At 39.5% G+C, this 22,243-nt stretch overlaps 2 protein-coding genes and 2 long non-coding RNA genes across 12 annotated transcripts in view; 3 read left to right on the forward strand and 1 right to left on the reverse strand.

Annotated features, from left to right (window-relative positions):
• Positions 1–11,074, forward strand: part of LOC145456779 (uncharacterized) — a 329,933-nt gene extending 318,859 nt beyond the window's left edge. Inside the window, exon 2 of the long non-coding RNA XR_013920703.1 lies at positions 10,986–11,074. This is a non-coding gene — a long non-coding RNA (uncharacterized LOC145456779). The remainder of the gene's footprint in view (positions 1–10,985) is intronic.
• The window catches only part of LOC145456745 (protein diaphanous homolog 2-like), a 233,324-nt gene that overhangs the window by 206,707 nt on the left and 4,374 nt on the right, over positions 1–22,243 (reverse strand). The gene's annotated exons all lie outside the window — the stretch shown is intronic.
• Positions 5,623–8,938, forward strand: LOC145456778 (uncharacterized). Its single transcript, XR_013920702.1, has 3 exons — positions 5,623–6,403; positions 7,681–7,866; positions 8,760–8,938. It is a non-coding gene; the product is annotated as an uncharacterized LOC145456778 (long non-coding RNA).
• On the forward strand, positions 13,387–20,053 carry LOC145457619 (high mobility group protein 20A-like). The gene is made up of 5 exons (XM_080335841.1): positions 13,387–13,602; positions 16,498–16,594; positions 16,874–16,978; positions 17,819–18,034; positions 19,836–20,053. Exons 1-5 carry the CDS (start codon positions 13,387–13,389, stop codon positions 20,051–20,053), a joined length of 852 nt encoding a protein of 283 aa, XP_080191967.1.

Consider the following 22,243-nt stretch of genomic DNA (forward strand, 5'->3'; position numbering starts at 1 on the left):
TTGCAAGAAGTAATCTACCCAGTTATAAACCAAGTCATACAACTGTAGCATGTGTAATATATATTGTAATTACAATATATATATGCGATGTCGTAATTTTATAAGTGTCGATCGAGGTATAGTCATCGATTATGCTACAATGGAATCAGAACTAATTCTACTCAATCCATACTAAATAAATGAAGCAATATCAGAAGTAGGACAAAATCTGGCCGAGCTGAAACATATGGAAGCAAGATATATAAAAAGTACTGAACATAACGTTGTCAGTACGTAGAACCAGACCTGCTGAATTGGAACCACCGCAACAGCTTTCGGTATTGTTTGTTGTTTGTTTGTGGTATTCATGGTGTCTGTCGACAACAATAGTCATTAACACCAGGCCGATATTATATATTTTTGATTCCGCAGCTGCTGACTTGTAACGCGGCCCAATTCTAGGCTTTTTTAAGACACCGCTTACGCGGATGAGACGGCGAGGAGGAGCCTAGATAAACCTTCAACACTTAGATAGGAATTCTGGAGCCGACCTCGGTCGTACTCGACCCCGCAACCCAATTGTGTTGTAGCTGTGGAGTGTGGATTATACCTTGCGTTGCATTTAAAACAAATAGTTGTTTAAAAAACTGTGTTTAAAACAGTGTTTTAAACAACGGCCTATTGTGTAAATTCTTTCCAAAAACATGTTGTATGAGCCTACGGACGACGATTACCACCCGACATATCCGACGTATACGATATGGGATGGTTGGAACCAATGTTTCCTCTAATTTATCACGAGTCTGCGCAAACACGCCCACTCACTGCGCAGGCACTTGGACAACAATGCGCAACCCCTAAAGGATGAAAAAATAACTTATGGGGGTCTTCGCCCCCCAGACCTCCCGAGCTTTAGGCTTTCCATGGGGTGCTTATCATGGCCATTGGGTGCCCGTTTAGTGGTTGTGTCGCCTAAACGCGCGGAGCGCGAAAAATTTATATAATTCATGATTGCATTGGTCAATATGATCGGAAATTGCATATAAATTGCTATCAATTTTTATCCTTTCCCTGGTCACACAATCAGATTTACCGGTAGAGCTGATCGAACGAGTTGTGTTGGAATAGATAGGCCCTCTAAATGATAATAAAATATTTTCGTACGTACCCGTTGGTAATGACTTCGTTACATGATGCTGTTTCGCGACCTCCTATCTGCTATGTCAAAAGATATCGAAATCGCCCAAACGTTCCAAACTAAAAGAGGTACACCATTTCAAATTGGTATTTATTTACTGGAAAATAATGTTCCCTCGATATAGCATTTGTCTTGTTTTGCGACTCGGATCGTCGAGACAGCACAAGGGCAGTCGTTGTCGGCCAAGGTTTTCTCGCTGCTGATCGTTCTGACACACTTCTAGGAGTCACATATGTTACACAGCCTTCAACTTCATATGTCTTCATTGTCTTGGCGCGTCATGCGGTAATGGCTGACGCCCAAGTGCCCATGTGTATAAATCATGCGTATTTTTTGTCGAGAAAGGGTACCCAATAATCAAGATATCCGACAATATTAAGTCGCACGTAGCGCAAAAAAATTCCTGAAAACCCCCAAAAAATACACCTTGAGTTATGTTAATTCACGAAATAATTTTGGGCCCCCGTCGAGCTCGGTCCCTCCAATTGGGGGTTTGGGGTGCGGCTGTTACAGTCCTGAGTAAATCTTACGCAATGTTCATGCCACGCGGAGAAGACTATTCGTTAGTTTCTCGCAGATTAACTTCGAGCTAGCCCATTTTTATTTATAACTTTGGTAAACCATGTTATTTCGCTATTCCCAGAAAATAATGCGCTATTGAAATAATATCAGTATCGCTCACGCGTACGAGACCATACTAAAAAATCTCTTCCGTGAGGCGCACGTGATAGTAAATTCTCATTTCTTCTCGGAGCGCAATATTTACCTTTGCAGGCCGCACTTGTACCTGATTTCAGACTTCGGTGATAACACTATTTGGCCCTGGCAATGTTCCATCTAATTTTTCACGAGTCTGCGCCTGCGTGGTGCGCAACGACTAAAAAACATCACTTCTGATTTTTTTGTGCGCGGCTTAGATTTTCAGTGCGCAGAGACCGTTTTAGCACTGCGCATTTGCGCACGTGGGCAGCTTAGAGGGAACATTGGTTGGAACCCTCGAAATAGTAGGTTTAACAGCTATAGTACGTAGATCAGATCATTGGTCCGGAACGTATGTTCTGATGATGATGACGGCCGTCCAGAAAAATGCTGCATGACGATGTAGTCGTGGTTAAAGATATTTTTGGTCTGTATATGACAGGGGTTGGAAGCCTATTCTCAAACTAGCTATATTTATCCTATAGTTTCAATTGTGAATATCAATCCACTATGGCGTCACAGTTGAATTTGCATGACGTCATGATATAATAAAAACAAACAAGAAAAAACAAGAAAAATCATGTTTTGAATATGGGCCTTCTTTTTAAACGTGTTTGTTTTAAATTGATTTTTGTTTTAAACACAACCCTAATTATACCACTACGCTATCTCGCCACTCAGCATCGTTTGTATATGTTTGTTGTATTCATGGCGTTTTTCGACTACAATGGTAATGGTCATTTACGCCTGACCGATATTCTTTATGACGATTCCGTATCTGCGACGGGTATAGCGTGGCCCACTTCTAGGCTTTTTAACGCACCGCTTACGTGGATCGGGTGACGAGAGTTTTCAGTATTGAAGCAAACATTTCCGTGACTAATACAATGACGGGTAGGGGAATTTTTAAACAATACCCTATATAATCGCCATAGAACAGATATAAAGTGCCTCTAAAAACTACTTTCTGCTTGTAAAGCTTCAAGTTGTAAAAAGTGAATGACTTTGTTTATAAGATTGCCTCGTATAAGTAATTGGTCAAGACATCTAATGATAAACATAGTGCAAGTACAGGAATCCTACTTGAGTACACGAAACAAAAAGTACTTTGTGCTGATCGCTTATAGATTCGAAGTCGATATTAATTCATTTGTAATAACTAAGGCGATTTTTTGTCCTTACGAAGTAGTTTGGCCTGAAAAAAAACGCTTTTGCCTCAAAAACTGACAAATTTTTGAATGAAGAGCTTCTTGGAGGTGCAGAACTTCAATATACAATTGAATAGTATATTCATATTGAAATAAACCCGAATATTTTCGACTGACACTCGTCAGGGGTAATCATCAGCAACCAGTAGAGAATTGGAAAGAACATTGTATATCAACAATCGTATCACAAAATATGACGTCTCCAACATGAAAGAGAGAGCGTTCAATGTTCTATTTTTAGGTGGTACACGAACTCCTTTTGTTGACAGAGTTTGGGTTGGTGTATTTTGATAAAAGTCGACTCCAAGGCTCACAAATGGAAGTGTGAACGGCCCCTCCCAACGACGCGAAATCTGTCGTCTCGATAGTTATTCGCACAAATCGGATTATCTAACAGATGTTTGCCAATGGCAGAATTAATGGCCTTTGATGGCCTTTTAAATTCAAAAACTTTATTTTAACGAAATCTGGCCCTATGAAGAATTGCGGTACTTCCCAGCAAACACAAAACCGTAAAAGGATCATCCGGGATCATCTCGATTAGGTTCTGATTTTCTAAGTGTCGAGGGAATGTCTAAAATACGTAGTAGGATGGTCTTGTGGTTATATTCAATCAGAATAAATTCATACTCGGTGTTGTTCCATCTCATGCATTAGGCTTCGTTATATCCGGTAGTTAACCTAATAATGCAAATTTTCTATCTCTCGCGGGTACGACTTAAATACGTAGAAAGGATGACTTTTTCGGTACATTCAATAACGATGAAATCTATCCGGTTTTGTTCGATCTCATGCGGTAGCTTCGTTCTATCCATTAGAAAACAATGTTCTCCCTTCGTTTTATTGCGTGAGGATGTCACCGGTGTTGTATATTCGTGTTGTTGCTCTAAGGTCGAATAGTTTTGTTTTCCTCTGATATATATGATCTTCATTATATATATATTCGCTCTTTCGGTAATCTCGCATGTTCAACGAGTATGGTTAATAGTTTTATTCAGAGAATAACTAAATAAGTGATATGTTGTACGTTTAGGAATATGATTATCGATGCGTGACTTCTAGAATATTTCGGCGATTCAAATTTTACGTCATCGGCTCATCGCGCCATACAAAGATTTGAAGCGCAACAGGTCGCAGCCAGGCATAGTTCGCTCTTTCTGTATGGTAAATGCCGTAAATATATAGGAATTGTGACTGACTGAGGTAGCGGGTTAAAGGTATATATGCAGTAGCATATAGCTTATGGGGTATTTCGAATTGCCTGTAGTATATGACGCCTAGAGCTGTTTGACTTTCTGCAAAACAGGTGTAGACAACTATAGAAAAGTTTCAGCTTTTCCAGGTTAGAATTAGAGCTAAACCGTTTTTCCGAATTAGATTACAATTATATTGCTGGCATTTCGCTCTAATTTAGTGAAATTAGACCACTATAATTCGCTTCAAACATCTGAATTACCGGTACCTATACCTACGGTATATCATAATATTTATGCTTGAATTTTCTAGGTATATAAGTCATATAGATACATTCCTGTAGAACACTGATTCATGATTTTATAAAAGTTGGTGCAAGAATGGACATTTTCAACTTGATGTTGATTAATGGAGCAAAATTTGATATTTAAGTGCAATTATACCTCGAATCCAGTAACAAGATTATTAATCGTTGAAACCAAACGCAGCTTGATTATGTTGGCCCAGAGAATTTGGCTAGCCAGACCATATTGATGGAATATGGTCACAGTAAGATAATATTTTGGGCTATTTTACATGAACTTTCCAACATTTGATTTGATATGTCCACTAAAACAGTTGTTATTCTGCTTTCGAATAAGACCTTAATCGCTGGTTTCAATGGTAACTGTGTTTGTCAAAGGCTGCAAAGGTAATTTCTTTTCCTTGTTAGATGTTTATTTGTTTGTTTGTGGTGTTCATGGTGGTGGTTCGACTACACTGGTCATTTTACACCAGGCCGGTTCTTATTATTATTATTCCGTATCTGACCGATTACCAGTGAACTCGGCACTTAGTGAATTCGGCCGCACAAACTCGGCACTTGGTGAATTCGGCCTTGGTAGATCTCGTAGCGGTACCGGTCACCATGATTGGTTACTGGAATCTTTGCCGGTGAACTTGGCACTTTGAGTGGTTGTCAATGTTGTACGGCGGTCAGGGCATGCGTAGATCACACAGTCACGGCGTGATTAGATCACAGATTGCGTAATTGCGGGAAATAACGCGACGCTCTTCACTTGGTGAACTCGGCCCTTGGAGGAATTGGCACTAGAACACCTTCGCATTAGAAATGCATTAAGTATGAATGAACAGTATCAAAAAGGAAATTTAAACGTGTCGTGGCTCGTGGTAGATCTCGTAATCTTGGGATCCTTCAACCGTGTTATCGAGACACCCTAATCCCAGAGTGGAATCGTCTCTCCAAAGGCGAAAAATAATTTATTTTGACGTGATCATGCGAAACATTTGTTGATGAGGAACACTGGCTTGTCGTGATCGATAAATGAAGAAGCGCCGCTTGATGTTCCACAGTGTTGATCTCACATACAACGCCAAGATCCATCTTCTCAAAACTTACACGACACAGGCCCGTGACTCACGCCATCGATTCCAAGCAGACCGCGCGTGGTCGGTATATGAGCGCTGTTTTATTTCCCGTGGCTACGCAATCCGTGATCTAATCACGCCGTGACTGCGCGATCTACGGATGCCCTGACCTCCTTACAAGATTGACGAATCACTTGATAATACTATTATTAGTTTGATAATTCATATTAATAGCTGTAAATACACTTCATTTCAAAATTTCCCGAGGGCCGAATTCACCAAGTGCCGAGTTTGTGCGGCCGAATTCACCAAGTGCCGGGTGCATCGGCAACCATCTGCCCACTTACAGCACGGCCCACTCCTAGGCTTTTTAAGACATGGCTATGCGAATCAGATGGCGAGGAGGAGCCTAGATAAACGGCCAACACTTCGGTAGGAATTATGGAGTCGACGTGTCACGCTCGAACCCGCAATTCATTGGTGTTTAGCTATAATGGAACGTACCACTACGTTTCCTCGCCATACCTTGTAAAATGAGACCGTAGCATTTGGCATTTCGTGTGGCAATTGACTTTTGTGTGGAAAATTGTGTTCGTTTTAGAACTTATCCGAAACTTTTATTCCGCCATAGATTGTATATGATAAAACAATATCGGAATTGATCCTAGAAGAATTCCAAAGCAACTCACCACAAAGGAGGATTTAAAGAAGTTTGATGGAAAATTGAATGAAAGCAAAAGCCTTTGCAAGAGATGTGGTATGTTGAATCTGTTTTGGTATTTTTAAATAGGCCTACTTTGTTGTGCCGATAGCAGACAGTATATATAAACGTAAGATGTGGAAGCTATCAAGGTGTTTTTAGAAATTCAGTCAGTCAAAGTGGACGATCGTATTGCCTGGATTATATTTAGGCTTATTTTAGCATCTTTGAGATGCAACTCTAAACGTGGACGGTCATGAAAAGTAGGGCTCTTCAAAAATGACTTTTTTTCTCAAATCGTACTGGCTACTTGATAAAATTGTTAGGTTACCTAATTTAAGCCTACAAACAAAATATGGTTCAAATCCAGCCAGTATCCGCTTTGCTACAAGAGAAGAAAGTTCCTATTTATTATATAAAAATGAATAATAAAAAATTTGAAGATTTTCTGTTAACCCCATGAAAGTGTTAGGCTGTCTATAGAAACGATGCTCACCAAATTTGGTTCAATTCCAACCAGTGGAAGCGGAGTTATTGCTGTCGAAAAATTTGGATTTTAATAAAATAGTACTTACGGTGAGCACAACTTTAATAAGTAAACAAAGAATCGGTCACCGTAAATACTATTTTATTCAAATCCAAATTTTTCGACGGCAATATCGCCGCTTCCACTGGTTGGAATTGAACCAAATTTGGTGAGCATCGTTTCTATAGACAGCCTAACACTTTCATGGGGTGAACAGAAAATTCTCAAATTTTTATTACCTATTTATTTTTATATAATAAATAGAAACTTTCTTCTCCTGTAGCAAAGCGGTTACTGGCTGGAATTGAACCAAATTTTGTGTTTAGGCTTAAATTAGGTAACCTAACAATTTTATCAAGTAGCCAGAACGATTTGTGAAAAAAAGTCATATTTTAAGAGCCCTAATGTCCATGTCAGAGAAACGTTTTAGGGTAGGCCTACTCATATGTCTCGCAGCGTTCTCTACATAATTGTCAATTGCGATACAAACTGTTTGCTTGTATTGGTAAAGCCATCCAACTTCGAATTGTAAAATGTTGGGAGTCTTGATATCAAATTTTTGAAAGGTGCACTTTGAGAAGATTTCGGAATCTGGACATATTTCATCTATTTGGGACTCGATCAACGTAAAAGAATTGGTAATCATTTTATACAATATAGGGCCCTATTGTATTTGTAGTTGAAGTATAGTAATAATTCTTATGGTTACCGCACTTGTAACGATTCACGGCCATAACTGGAATAATTAGAATGATGTAACTTTCAAATTGTCATGCATTTTGCAACAACATTGTTCTCAATTTTCAAGGTGCTGACCATTCGAGGAAGAATCACCCACCGGGAATTCACGATCCGTAAACGCGGCCGACTGTTTCTCTCCTCAAGCGGAAGCGACAGAGAAGAGGAACGAAGAGAAAAAAGGAGCAGAAATAGCAAGAGTGTGACAAGTCGCGTCCGTTCGCTTTAATGCGTATTTCCATCCGCGAAGTAGTAGGTGGGAAAACTAATGGGCGTTTGGTTAGGGCTTATATAAGGTTGACTCCAGCGCTGTATTTGCTAAATGTTGCTATGAAATAGGTGTGGTGTCATTTGGTATCAATATTGACTATTGAAAGACCATTTGTTAGTGGTCATGGATTTGTTCGGCCAGTATGCAGTAATTTCTGATGGTCACTTCCCGGGCTTCTGTTCTCTAACCCCTCATGATTGTTATTCTGCTTCTAGTAAGACTGTCGATTCTAATGTTTTATCGTATCATTTGTCGGAGGTTTCGCTCGCTTTATTTACAACGTTTTGTTCTCTGCTAGGTCAATTACTGGCTGAGTATCACTACAGCCTAAGAAACTGCACTAATTCTCATTTTAATGTCTTGCGGGTTATCTTGCTGTCAATTCTAATAATTTATTAATGTCTATACCAGTGCCGCCACTCAAATGTTTTGTTCTCTGTACACAATATTGTTAGGTCTTCAGCTTTCCAGGCAGAGTATCATTCCACTTTCTAGACTTGAGTATATATCTCTCCAACTAGCTGCCAAATAACTGATTCATTTGGATTGTTGAATTGATCATTTTGGACAGAATGTGAAGAAATTTTAGTCAAGAATTCTTTTTGTGTTAGTGGCTGTTTTCAAAGAGTGCTGAAGTAGTCATCGTTGATCTTGATAATCAAGTAGAAGTGACGATTGAAGTCAGTTCTCTAGTCATATAATATTAAAAAATATAATAATAAAACTTGAAAACTTGAGTGGAAATAGTTCAGAATCGAATCCATTTTAGTAAGTATGGGCGAAAAAAATGTAGGAGTCATTCGTTAGTCGCTACCTCTGCCATTTTCGCAGTACGAATGTCTTAGCTATTAATCATCATTTTCATTTTATTTCTGCAGGGTGTTGAAAAAAAAAGGCCGCATGCTGGTTATTTAACTGGCTCATCAGAAGATGAAACCTGATGATAAGGACTGTTTTCACTTTCTTTCTAAAGACATTCGTTCGTTTGTTCGTTTTATTTTTTACAACGGCATTATTGCCAATTCGTTTGAAATTAAATTATCACAAATGTGATTAATATGTAGTAAATAATGTGGTGTGTGTACGCAGCCGTGATCAGGTTAAGCCCATAGTGGTAGAAAACAGGTTATTATATCAGGATCTTCTTCTTCTAACGTAGGATCTACATTCTACTCACCATGTTTAAAGGCTGTAGCATCTGCATAATATTTACATTATTGAAGGACATGGAAAAGACGTTGAATTGAGTCGACACAAAATCCCCCTTTCTACGACCTGCCGAGATCTAATATCTACTATATCGGCTCGGCTTTTCTACATCTTTGGTCTGTACTGTGTTTGCTGGGTTACATTCCGCATTATGGTAGAAATATTTGATTTTTTTTGTAGTGCAACGAAAGATACTTTCCTACATTCTCGGGTAGAAAGTGTCTGTTCTTACTAAAAGGTTGCCAAGAATGGAGAAAGAACGTTTACCAGCAACAGTGGTTATGGCTGACAACACTGAAATTGTGCGTTTGTATACACTGCTGGTGACAAACCGTGTGGTTTCATTCTGGCAATGGTGTCTACATCACAATTTTTCATCATGCTCTTCTTGTTATAAGAACCATGCAATGCCCATGCAGTCTTGCTTCAGTTGGGATATTGCGGTATACGTTGAGCATAACTAGGGTGACCATATTTTCGGGAATCGGGAAAGTAGGACACCTTAATCAAACTTAGAATACCGGAGGACAATCTTTAAAAATTGTAAATTTTTCCCACTTCGTGGTCGGTTGACTCAAAAAATGGTTTTTCGGCTCAGCTCCCAAAATCGCCGCTGGAGCGTTACTTGAGTGCTGATTTACTGTATCTCGGTCGAATTTTGCCATATATTTAATCAAAATTCTACAAAGAGAGGACAAAATCTCAAAAAGGAGGACATTTTCAAAAACCTGAAAAAGGAGGACAAATCCACCTAAAGGAGTACGTATGGTAACCCTCATAACACCATGCCAACCTATTCGTTTCATTTGAATGTTTATGATTCACAATGAGCAGACAATAAGCCGTTTACAACGGTATAGGTCTATACAGCAGGCTACAAACTGTAAAATGTCAAATGATAAGTTAACCAACAGTGCAAAATCTACGATACAAACGAAATGAAGGTTGCAAAAAAGTTTCAACTTAGCAAACAATTTTGACATTTTTTTACCTAACGCTACAGTTTTGGCCTAATTTTGACTTTGTTTGACATGTCAAAAAAATTGCCCTAGTAATCACTTTATCATTATACACTGAAATCCATGATATCTTTAGAAAAAATTTCGCATTCGCTTGGGAATGTAATCTCAGTCCTATTGGTCGATCAAGAATTCTATCATGCAATGAAAACAATCAGGTAGCAAGTTGGACTCCATTTAGAAGTTGACGACCGTATTGAGCGATCACACAGCAAGTTTAATTTTCCAACTATGACAAAAATATGACATCTTTGATTTGCTATAATAACAACAGGTATTCCAATATGGAGAAACCTCGTTGTATATTATTAATGACAGATCTGCATTGCCTACTCTGCGTCAGACAGGCCTGTAACCGCAAATCCTTAGACAAGTATTGTTGAAAGGGAAGTTGAATTCCAGACAATGTGCTCACTGCTCATGGTATGCGGCACGATTCCTTGTTCATGGGTTGATAAGAAACAAATCAATGTATTTTATCCAGACGTAGCTGGGAGATAGCGTGGTGTTTAGCGTCGGCGCCATCTACGCAGACGGCCCGAGTTAAAGTCCCGCCGTCGTATGTTGCTCTGGCCTCCCCGCTGTCCCCCCTCCTGTTCCCCGATAAAGAAAGAAAAAGAGCAAGAAATATCTTCTAAAAAGGACCGACGAAGAAAGATTAATATCGAAGAAAACAGTGACATCGGCCGCAGAGATAGCCGGATTTGTAATTTCGATGTCCTAATCCAATCAAAATCCGAAGCTTCAAATCCTAATCCAGAAATTTTGTATATTTCAATCTTAATCCTGATCCTAATCATCATTGTTCATTAGCTATTTTATCAGTTCAATGCACCACAAAATGCGATACAATGAAAGGATAGGAAAGTGTCGAAGCGACTTGGAGTAGTCTATGGAATCAGACATCCACCTTGGCCTAGGCGATGTAAAGAGGAGGCATGTACACTGAATGAAAAGTAAAAGAAGATAGTATATATAGAAAAAAGTAAGCGACAAAAATGGGTCGCATGTCATGGAAGGCGAGATCGATAGGTCAGGTCGTGGTTCGGTAATCTTGAGGATGGACTAGTATTCATTTAGTAGTAATTGTTTGTATTTCGACTTGAATGTGGACATGTTCGTCGACTGACGGATAGCCTGCGGGATACTGTTCCACACGTCAGGTCCGGCGTATTTGATAGAGCGATGATCTTTTCGGTCTATCATATGATATTTGGACGACGTGGACGCGCGTGTGTTGTACTTGTGCGCTTGTGATTCCGAGGTAAAGATTTCATTGAAATATTTGGGGCAATGACCGCAGTGGTACTGATACATAAACTTGGCGATTTCTAGTTTCCGCATATCTTCTATGTCTAGGACACCGAATCTCTTCAGCAGCGACTTGTTGGATTGACAACCAGGCCCCTTTGGAGCCCTATCTATATGATACGGAGTACGTTATGTTGTAGTTTTTGTAGTGGCTCGAGTGCCATTCGCCGCAGAACATCAATCTCCCTGAAAATCGGTATATCACAATCACATCCTTATCCTAATTCACTACAAAAAAATCTGAAATCCTAATCCAATCCAAATCCGACTGCACTTGTGGATATCGTCATTACCTTACTCGTCGGCCAGAGATGAGCATGGATTAGGATTAGGTTTTGAAAAAACAGGATTTGTGAAATTTTGTCGGATTTGGATTGGATTTGGACTAGACATTTTTTTTAAAACGGATTAGGATTTGGATTGGATTTACATATTTTCTGGGAGATTGAAATGTCGTGTGACGAATGGCGACAAACTTTATTCAGATCAGTTATTAACGTACTTATGGTTATCAAGTTATCTTGAATCAAGTGAATCGTTGGTTGTGAAAGAAAATTTTCGAACCCTCCTTTGCATAAATTAGTATTTTTTCTGAATTTCCAGTTGGAATCGGATTAGGATTGGACATGGACTTGAATATGAAAAAGTTATGGATTAGGATTTGGATTTGGATTTGAAGGTTCGGATTTGGATTATATTAGGACATAGAAATTTCAAATCCGCTCATCTCTGTCGTCGGCAATGCCATGATTGGTTTCGTGGATTTGGTCACGTGTGCGTATTTATCAGCCTGTTGAAAAATTTAGACCGCTTTCAAGTCGCATTACGCTTGTCCGGATGCTTTCTCTACAATATTGTATTATACAGCATTTATGGTGTTCTTCCAAAGTTCGAGAAAGACTCGCGGCACACCTGAGAGAGAGAGAGAGAGAGAGATGATATTCTTTTTCGTCTGCACCATCGAGATGCTTTGACGACGGAGTTGCGATACGGCCGTGAGGTCATCTAGTCTGCGCCCCCGTTTTTTTTTCTCCTCCATGCTATCCGTGATTGCTGAGCGCCTAGCAGGATAGCTGCGGACACCAATTTTTGAGTCTTTGGTATGACCCGGCCGGGGATAGAACCCACGACCTACCGATCGGGAAGCCGGTGGCGGCACACAGTTTGAGAATCACTGGGTTAGAGCTTAGATTGGCTTTCGTTGCATATCTTCGAACTGCCATATTATAGATTAACAAAATATCAACTCTCATCACTGGCCCTGTCATTGCTACTGCTTATGCTTATATATTATTTGCTACTATTTTTTAAGCTAAATCATGCGGAACCGCACCATGGAAGACCCTCATTGGAATCATCACAAACAAAAAAGCGGCAGCTTTTCGATAGTAGCTTACTAGATAACATTGTTACCAATTTTTCGAGATAGCATATTAGTACGGTATACAGTTTGTAATGCCTATGGGTTGAGGTTTTTAAAAATAGTCATGTATCGTACCCGACTTACTGGAGTCATTTTGACCGTCCACCAAATTTGCTGCTTCTGCAAACGATATACTTCTACAAAAACAAAAAGTTAATAATTGGGCATAGATTGGCTTGGAGCAACGCTCTAAACAGCTCTGTTTCAAAACTTTGTTGATTAGATTCATAAGGCATATTTTGAATTGAGTACGAAATGCTGTTATAAGGAAATGCTTCATTGCACTGTTAATATTTGGCACGACATACGGTATTGCCTGACCCTGACGGCCGGCAGATATATTCGCGTGCTTGCGCATGCTACAGACCGGACTACCCATTGAATGACTTCAAAATCGATCGTCATTTTCAAAAGTCTGGTCCATGATTAAAATTTTTACTCCGAACAGATACGTGTAGTACCATTCAATTCTTAGTACCTTACTGAGTTTCTGTACTGACGTAACTGACCTTGTCCACAACTGTGTAGAAATCTTTCCAAACCATGGAGAAACAAAAGCGTTGGCCCAAGGGCAAGAAACGAAAGCCTTACTCGCGCGTAAGAGACGAAAGCGCCCCAAGGAAACCCCAAAATGCGTATGTGCGTTTCATGAATGAAAAACGCGAAGGGGTCGCGTCGAAGAACCCAAAGTTATCCGTCGCCGAAGTTACCAAAATTCTTGGTAGCCAATGGACCAACCTGTCACAAGAGGACAAGAAGGTAGGTTGATATGCAGTGATGCAGAAAAATGATTAGTTTCTATATTTGGAAGTTTCCGATGACCGTCTGCACTCATAATTTGTAATTTTGGTCTCAAATTTAAGACATTGAGAAGATTTGCTCTCATTTTCAGCAAATGTAGTCTTACTGATGAAATGAAGTCTTAAAATCGAGACTGATTCGGCTTTTCAAGACCATATTAAATTGTCAAGACTATTCGGTCTTAAAATTAAGACTGATTCAGCTTTATAAGACCATGTATTGAATTGTCAAAATTATTCTGTCTTAAAATTAAGACTGATCAAACTTTTTAAGACCATATTAAATTGTCAAGATTATTCGGTCTTAAAATTAAGACTGATTCAGCTTTTTAAGACCATATTCAATTGTCAAGATTATTCGGTCTTAAACTTGGACTGATCAAACTTCTTAAGACCACATTGAATTATCAAGATTATTCGGTCTTAAAACTGAGACCACTAAACACTTAAAAGACACATTGTGCTTATTGGGACAGTTTTTGATGTATCAGTTTTTCTGGTCTTCTTTTTAAGACGAATTTTGCTAATCAAGAAACATCATGGTCCGTGGTCTTATAAATCAGAATGGTAAACTGTCATAAGCCAGGAGCACAAGACGTAATTAGTAGGGATGGTGTGAACCTCTGAAAGGTTCAGGTTCGTGTGAACGCGAACCTTTTTGAAAGGTTCTGTGTGAACACGAACCTCATGACGTCACGTGACGTCATATTGCTAATTCCAAGCCTATCTTTCAATGAAGTGATAGCCTGTATTAATGTACACGATACCTAGTGACGACCCGGGCCACATCGAACTCCATGTTGGCGTTTTAAACATCGCTACTAAACGTATGAACTAGGGCAATCAAAGGATATAATACTCCTATCAAATCAATATCTTCCGTCGCTTTGCCAACAATTTCAACGAGGACAACCAGGGAATATAGGCCAGACCGGACAATGTATTCGGCGTCTGAGTATCGCTACATTGATATTGAGCAGAGTGTAAAGCGGGTTTCTACTTTCTATACTTGCTACCAATATTACCCCATTTATAAGTTATGCAGCAGTAGACAACATCTCAATCGCAAGGATTTCGTTTAAATGATGCAGTAAACTGAGTAAAGATATGAAGTCAAGATTGACCCCGTACGCCAGCTAGATTTTTTGCATGAGAAAACGATATCAATCTCATTGATTGATTGAATAAGCATCATTCGCTGACAACGTATTTCGCTCGTGATGTTGTGTGATTGCGGGTCAAACTCATAGCAGAGAGTCACTAAATATTCACAAACAGAAAGCTGGATATTTCGAGCAAACTTTTGTAACAAAGCAAGTAAAACTTTTGAGAGGTGTCAAGGTGCATGCTCGTTTAGTGTTAATTTTTATTGCTGCCAGCGCCATGCATAGAGTGGCCCGCAGTTGAAATGCAATAAATATGAACCAAAGATGTTATAATGAAGTGAAAATTGTAATATATGAAAAAGGTTCACAGTGCAGAACCTACCAAGGTTCTGTTGTGAACGAGAACCTCTAAATTTCCGAGGTTCACACACAGAACGTGAACTTGAACCTCACGTTCACACCATCCCTAGTAATTAGCTTTCTTTGACAAATTTTGATCCATCAAAGGTCATTGCAAATACAATCTAGCGGTGGCTTGAGAACGGAGAGCCAAAACGTACCTGGTGGTGCCATGTTTGTCCATTTCTCGACGGTCACATGTCACACTTCAAATAAGTCAAATACAGAATGCATTTGCACCAGAACAAGAATTCAAAGTACTGTACCTTGTCAGTTTTCACTGACACAATGGTGGTGGCATGTCGCACCCACCACAAATACTATTATATACTCAGATTAAACTATATATTGTTTTGAGGATTGTATACAAAGTGGTAAGTGGAATGTACAATGATAATGTTATGTAATAGGTATCTAATTAACTGCAAATCCAGGTATACATGTTAGGCATCCCTTCATGCGTATCCTACTAACACTGACCATGAATACCCCCAAAGCACTCGTAGTATTTTCATGTAATTTGTCTCTTGATTTAAAGTGAGAACGGTCTTATTTTCAAGCAATTTCAGTCTTAATTTTGAGACGAAGAGTTCTTAAATGACTTTTTATTAAAAAAAGGCTTATTTTCAAGCGTTTTCGGTCTTAATTTTGAGACTAAAAATTCTTGTCAAGACAGATTAGTCTTTAAGACCGATTGTTCTTTAAGACATTTTTTCATAAAAAGTCACTTTAAGACAATAAGACCAAAATTGTCTTATTATTTTTTGTAGTGCTGTATGTTATTTTCGCCCTTCAACAGATGAACCAAGTTTCCTGGTTGATGGTGATCAATTGATCATGTGGGTAGTGGTTCTTTAACCTTTTTGACCTCGCAGACCGGTAAAACTTTAAAACAAATGCTGCAGACCAGTGAATCTTCAACAACCAAAATTCACGATAAATACATGCAAATTGAATGTAATATTGTAAAGTTCATTCAATGATGTCATTTTAATGCTATATATATTGAAGTTTTTGCTAGGCTAAGCTATTTAACGGAGTTTATTTAAAAGTCTCACTCTATCACTACAGCCCGAAGCATGTTATAGTCTACTCTGAAACACTTTTCTAACACTTGCACCATTGCAACGCATGCCCAAAGTTGACAATGATCTCTCTATTGTGACACCACACAAAAAAATGCGTTCCAGACTCTTAAATAAATTTAAAATTTGATGTTTCATTTTTCTAATTAATTGGCAGACGCGAAATATTTTTTGGAATTGGGATACAAAATTCTAATATATAAACATTTCCTCTGGTACCACTGATGTACGGCCTACAATGAATATAATTTATTCTATCTATAGAAATACCTAGTTGCTGCTGAAAACGACAAGGCACGATACCTTCAAAAATTGAAAGCTCATCCACCTGGATTACAGCCGAAAGCTTCTAATATGCCAGGTGAGACTAATCACATCTATTGATGGTTAGGCATCATATATGCCTCAATTCCAAATACAGATTTGCAACCCAGGAGATCAACCCATCCCAATTTCACCTCTTATTTTACTTGCACGTGTTTGTAGTAGGATTGTCTACCACTGGGCAGGACCCTATGTATATAACGTAACCCTTTAAAGGTTCTCTTTGTCAGTACCAAGCCGGTATATTTTGCTACTTACAAACTAGTAACTACATGCCACATAACACCATTGACCACAAGCCGATAACTCTTTCCAGGTCCGTCTAGTTCCAATGCACCACCTCCCAAAGAGTGCAGCACTCCTCCAGCTAATCCCGGAGATATCCCGATTTTCACAGAAGCATTTCTGGACCACAATAAAGGTAGTACTGCGTATCTGCTTTACTCGCTTGAGTTGGATTTTACTCTACTACTGTTCTCTGTTTTTATCCAGTTTGGTAACTGCCCAAATGCAACCGAATGTCAAAAATACAAAAGAAACTCAGTAATATTTCAGTCTGGCTTATCATGCATGAGCTAATATGTCAATTCTACATTCAACCCATTACATAATTTTCCGGTCAAGATTTCAAATTTTGCATCTGAATTTGTTTCCGTGACTCGTGTGCGTATTGAAGATTGTGCACTCGAATCTTACGCGGAGATGGTTGAAGTAGTCACTGTTGTACTCAATTAGAAGTAGAAATAATACCGTGAGTTTCTACTCAATTGTAAGTGGAAGCAGAAAATGAAAAGGTCTTAGAAGTAGCCTACTCAAGTAATTTAAAGGACTCCGTTATCTGTATCACGCAGCTGTCATGGTGCTTACAACTTTAAACATTTAAGCTTGAGTAGTTGAGCTTCTAAAACCGTTGAACTGGAAGTGAACTAAAAGATGTAACTGAATTAGCCTACTTCAAAAACGTAAAATATTTGGAGAGACTTGGAGGTACAGATTACAGAACTTGAATATACAATTATATAGTATATTCATATGGAAAAACACCCAAATATTTTAGCCTGACACTTGTCAGTGGTAATTAGTAACTAGCAGAGATTTATAAGACCATTGTATAACAATAGTATACGGTAACCAACTATGACATCACCGAATTGATCAATACATTCCTATTGAAAGAAATCCAAATGTGATATTATTCAATTGTATATAAAAGTAAAATACTTCGTTGCTGACCATGAACACCTCTGATTTTACGTCACAGCCAAAGACGCAGAATTGCGTCAGCTTCGAAAGTCCAACGCCGAATATGCGGAGCAGAGCGCGATGCTGCAGCGTCACATCGACAACTTGCGTGCCGCCATCTCGCGACTCGACTCTGAGACGCAGAGCCACGTGCAGAACAACGCAAAGCTGAAGAATAAGTTGCAGAACATGAGGGAACTGATTGTGAAGACGTTCAAGGATTTGCCTATACCAGGTAGGTATATACCACTTGGTATATAATCGAATAGGTTATTCATATTGAAATAAGCCCGAATATTTTGAGCCGACACTTCTCGGGGGTAATCGTCAGCAACTAGCAGAGAATTGTAAAAACATTGTATATCATATTTTGTGATACGATTGTTGATATGCAATGTTTTTCCAATTCTCTTCTAGTTGCTGACAATTACCCCTGACGAGTGTCAGACGAAAATATTCGGGTTCATTTCAATACGAATACGGTATGCTATTCAATTGTATATCGAAGTTCTGTACCTAGAAGAAGCTCTTCGAATACTTGATATATCTGTAATCGGAGGTGGTCAGTAACAAATTGCTTCTACTTTTTTGAGTACGGTACTCTAGGTCTTTCATACTTGCACTGCTTACCCGAGTGATTATGTTTTAGACTACTTCAACTTCTTCTTGATCAGTTTTCAAGGCAAAAATACTTGCTATTTACACTTTGTATCTTGAAAAGTAGAAAGTACTTGAAGGATAAGTTTGCATCACTTTTACGAGCGAAATTGTGATAGGAAAGGAAACGTGTCAATTAGCCGTCACAGTAACTGCTGAATATATTTTGCATTGGTCGCGAAGATGAGTCTTGCAATTTCTAAAGTAGCCGCCACCGAATAACTGTTAATAGCAGTGATTCCCAACCGTGACTCTCAATGTAGTCTTCTTACAGCTCTCTGATTAGCCTGAAAATATGCCATAAAAATATAATTGACGACAGTTGTTGTTTGTTTCTATGAATAGTATTAGTCAATTTCTGTTTATGAATGCTGAAATAAGGGATATAAGTTATGTCTGAAGCCATCCAAGGCCGCTTCTGATTACCGGAAAAGAGAATTCCAGCGTCAAACGCATGGATGAATACCCTTCTGACAAGGCTATATCTTATTCTTGAATTCTGCTGGTCAGCATTTTTTATATATCTTCTCTGTGAAGAGTAAATTTCGACACAATTTTACTAACATCACAATAACGGCTCATAGGCAAGTATAAATTTCAATAAGTCCAATATTTCTCAGCGTATGATTCCCCTCAAACTTGTGCATTGAGTGCTGGAATGTATGAAGAGCTATCATATAACGACAAAATAGTATGATGGAGTGATGATACTCATTTTCGGTTTATTTCAATATATACCACTCACCAATCTGCGTCTATCAATGTTAAAATAACCGATATAGAATCTATAGAAGCCTATGAGCATGTGCATTCTATTGAATTAGCTGAATGGTGAGATCGAGAGGTAGCCTAGCTACCTTTAAATTTTCGTTATAAGCAGCCGACTCCAGTGTTTTCATGCGGCTCAATACGTAGTCTGAAGTTTCAAATGCGGATCTGACATCCAAAATGGTTGGGAACCACTGGTCAACAGTGTACAAGCCCTCGACAAAATACACTTTTCGAAAATACTTACTCGAGTACTTTCAGGCCTTTTCTTTTCTACTATCACTTGAAGTAGTTTTGAAGTGTCTTGGAAATTTCTACTCGAGTATAACTAGGATACGCGATTTCCAAGTAAGTAATAGAAGTAAGTACTCTTGGCCTAGTTTTGCCTAAAAACTGAAAACTCATGTGAAGCAGTCTAAAATCAGTACCACTAAGGCACGTATGCAGAACCTACTCAAGTACTCCGAAAAAGTAGAAGTACTCAGTTACTGACCAGTGACCACCTCCCGTGACTTCTTTGAATGTGTATGCCACCTTGTCCCACGATCTCGCAAACGGGAGGATCCAAGTATGCTCTGTCGCCAATACGAATCGTGACTCCATTTTCTCAGGGTCCAGCATGCTGCCGACTGCGAAAAACGCCGACACGTACATGAAAAGCGTGCAGGATATCATGGAGCACCCGTCTGACGACAACAAGGACTTCATATCCGCCGTGAAAGAGATTGTGCTTAAGAAAAGGAAAAGAGATTTTCAAACGTATATCATGTGTTTGGCGTCTCGAACGAGGACGTTTGGCAATGACATATTCGTTACTGTTGCAGGTTGATGCTTTGAGATTGAAATGCGTCCATCTTGGGAGAACGCATTGGAGTGGTGGCTCTACAGCGTTTTGGGTCATGTCATCCAGGACGTAGAGGTTGCGTACAAGGCAAGGCATGGGTTGCCATTGTTGAAAGCTTGCAGTCACTGAGGGCCAGGGAATGGTTCTATTGGTCGAGTGTTTGGTGGAACTGTTGCGACCGGCCGAGACCACATTTTTATGTGCCAAACTATCTTTTACTCTGCTACGCAATAAATGAAATTTGGGATTATGTGTGGGCAGATTCGTATCTTGTAGCAGACTAATCGAATCGCCGTTTCATTTAACCTGAAGTAGTTCCTATATTTCGAAGAGTCACGTATAGCGAGTTCTGGTGGGTTGTACTATGAGGAAATGGCACACTTCCTGCTAGCCTTGTTTACTTCACTGCTCGTGAAATTAGTCCAGGGCTAGACGGGCAAATGTTAGTGATTCGAATCTCATCTTGAAATTTTGATGCAATCAATACACCCCAATATTGCGGCCCGGGTATGCTAATCAAAGCATGTAGTTTTGGAGAATCTTATTTGGCCAGTCGTAAAGTATTTGCCGAAAAGCAACTTCTATCCTTCGTAGAAGTCAGGAATATCTAGAACTAGGGGTCGAGTAACAAATACTTATAACCAGTGGTATAGTCGGATTCTATGCTGAATCTGTTTATGCTCGAACTCCAACTCCGACTGGCAACCTACCAGTGGCTAGCCTAGCAGCATATTGTGGTACATGTTACCAAATGTTTGGATGTGCACTATTTTGCAATCTACATCCACTAATTTTCGGAGTGATTTTTTCGCTACCAGAGATGGTTAAAAATGTCACCAATGCTACTCGAAGTACCAAACAACGGTTGGAGAAGTACTCAGTAGCTTCAAATATAGTTATTTAAATGTTCATGACACGTCCTAGATAGGCTAAAGATATGTTCAATTTTGCATACTCGCGATTAACGCAAAATGGCTTCTGTAAAACTACTGCTGGTGGTGCCTGGTCAAATTCCCCGCAAGCTCGGGTTTAGTCAGTCATAAAAGTAATTAATAGCATTTGGTTCGTCAAAAATTCGGTAGCCTATAGGCCTACTCACACTAAGCACGCTCACATTACCGGCCTTATGCAGAGAATCGTTGAGTGGGCTATAAGGATATAGGTAAAGGACCCATGTAGACTACATTGTACAGTACGTCCTACTTTTATTGCACGTTAAGGTTATGCCTATGCAGGGATTACTTCAGTAGTCTATGCGACGCAGGCCTACAGCTGTAGGTAAATATACTTTGAGATCTGGACTTGTAGCAGCATGAACTTAACTATACGATGAATCATGCCTACACCCCAGGGCGTGGCAATTCTCGTTTCAATGCCCATGTCACACACATATCAACAGGTTCTGATATCAGTTATGCTCGTAAGATAAAATCATTCATCAGGCAATAGCGAGCGGGTTACAGCTATAACGTAAGCAGACCAATACGTAAATATGTCTGGTCACAGTGTGCAGTATACCATCCAAAGTGGGCACTGGGCGCCGTGCTACTTTTCGCAACTCGCTTACTGCATAATTGTCCTTGGATGGCTCAACTAGCCTGTTCTTTACACCGCCAATGACCTAGGTCGATGCCTGATTTCAAAGACTACTCCAGGTCGTTTCGACACATTCCTATTATTTCACTGTGTCGCACTGGCGTAGCCAGGGGGGGGGGGGGCGAAAGGGGCGGTCGCCCCCCCCCCCCCCCCCCAAATTTTTTGAAAATGTTCGTAAAATCAATAGATATTAGAGTATTTGGGGGCAAATGTATGCAACCTAAAATTTTTCTTCGCGCCTCGCGCGATTTAGTGTCCGCTCATGTCTTGATTTTGTTATTGGTATCACGAAAAAAAATTATTCCGCGAATACCCATTATTGAATTTAGCTGCATTCTCAATTATGAGAATACAACAGTACCAGTAGATACACTAGAGTAGCCCGAGGTCGTTGGGTTGATTGAGTCTGTAGGAGTGTCAGTTCAGTATGGGGGTTGAGGACTGTTAGCTCCGGCAACTTCCGTTCCGGGACACACGAAGATCCATAAAGTATGCTACATGCTACTCCGCAAAGTGCGCTCCCAAAATGATTGACCGCCATAAAACCGACCCATGTATTCCGAAGCCTTCGATATAGAT

Source organism: Botryllus schlosseri, chromosome 15 (genome assembly GCF_051294905.1).
Source record: "Botryllus schlosseri isolate E-star chromosome 15, Bs_hap1, whole genome shotgun sequence".
Lineage (NCBI taxonomy): Eukaryota > Metazoa > Chordata > Ascidiacea > Stolidobranchia > Styelidae > Botryllus > Botryllus schlosseri.

Coding starts and splice junctions, on each gene's coding strand:
- LOC145457619 (XM_080335841.1), top strand. CDS start 13,387: ATGGAGAAACAAAAGCGTTGGCCCAAGGGCAAGAAACGAAAGCCTTAC. Junction 13,603..16,497: donor TGTCACAAGAGGACAAGAAG/GTAGGTTGATAT, acceptor TTCTATCTATAG/AAATACCTAGTTGCTGCTGA. Junction 16,979..17,818: donor ATTTCTGGACCACAATAAAG/GTAGTACTGCGT, acceptor TTTACGTCACAG/CCAAAGACGCAGAATTGCGT.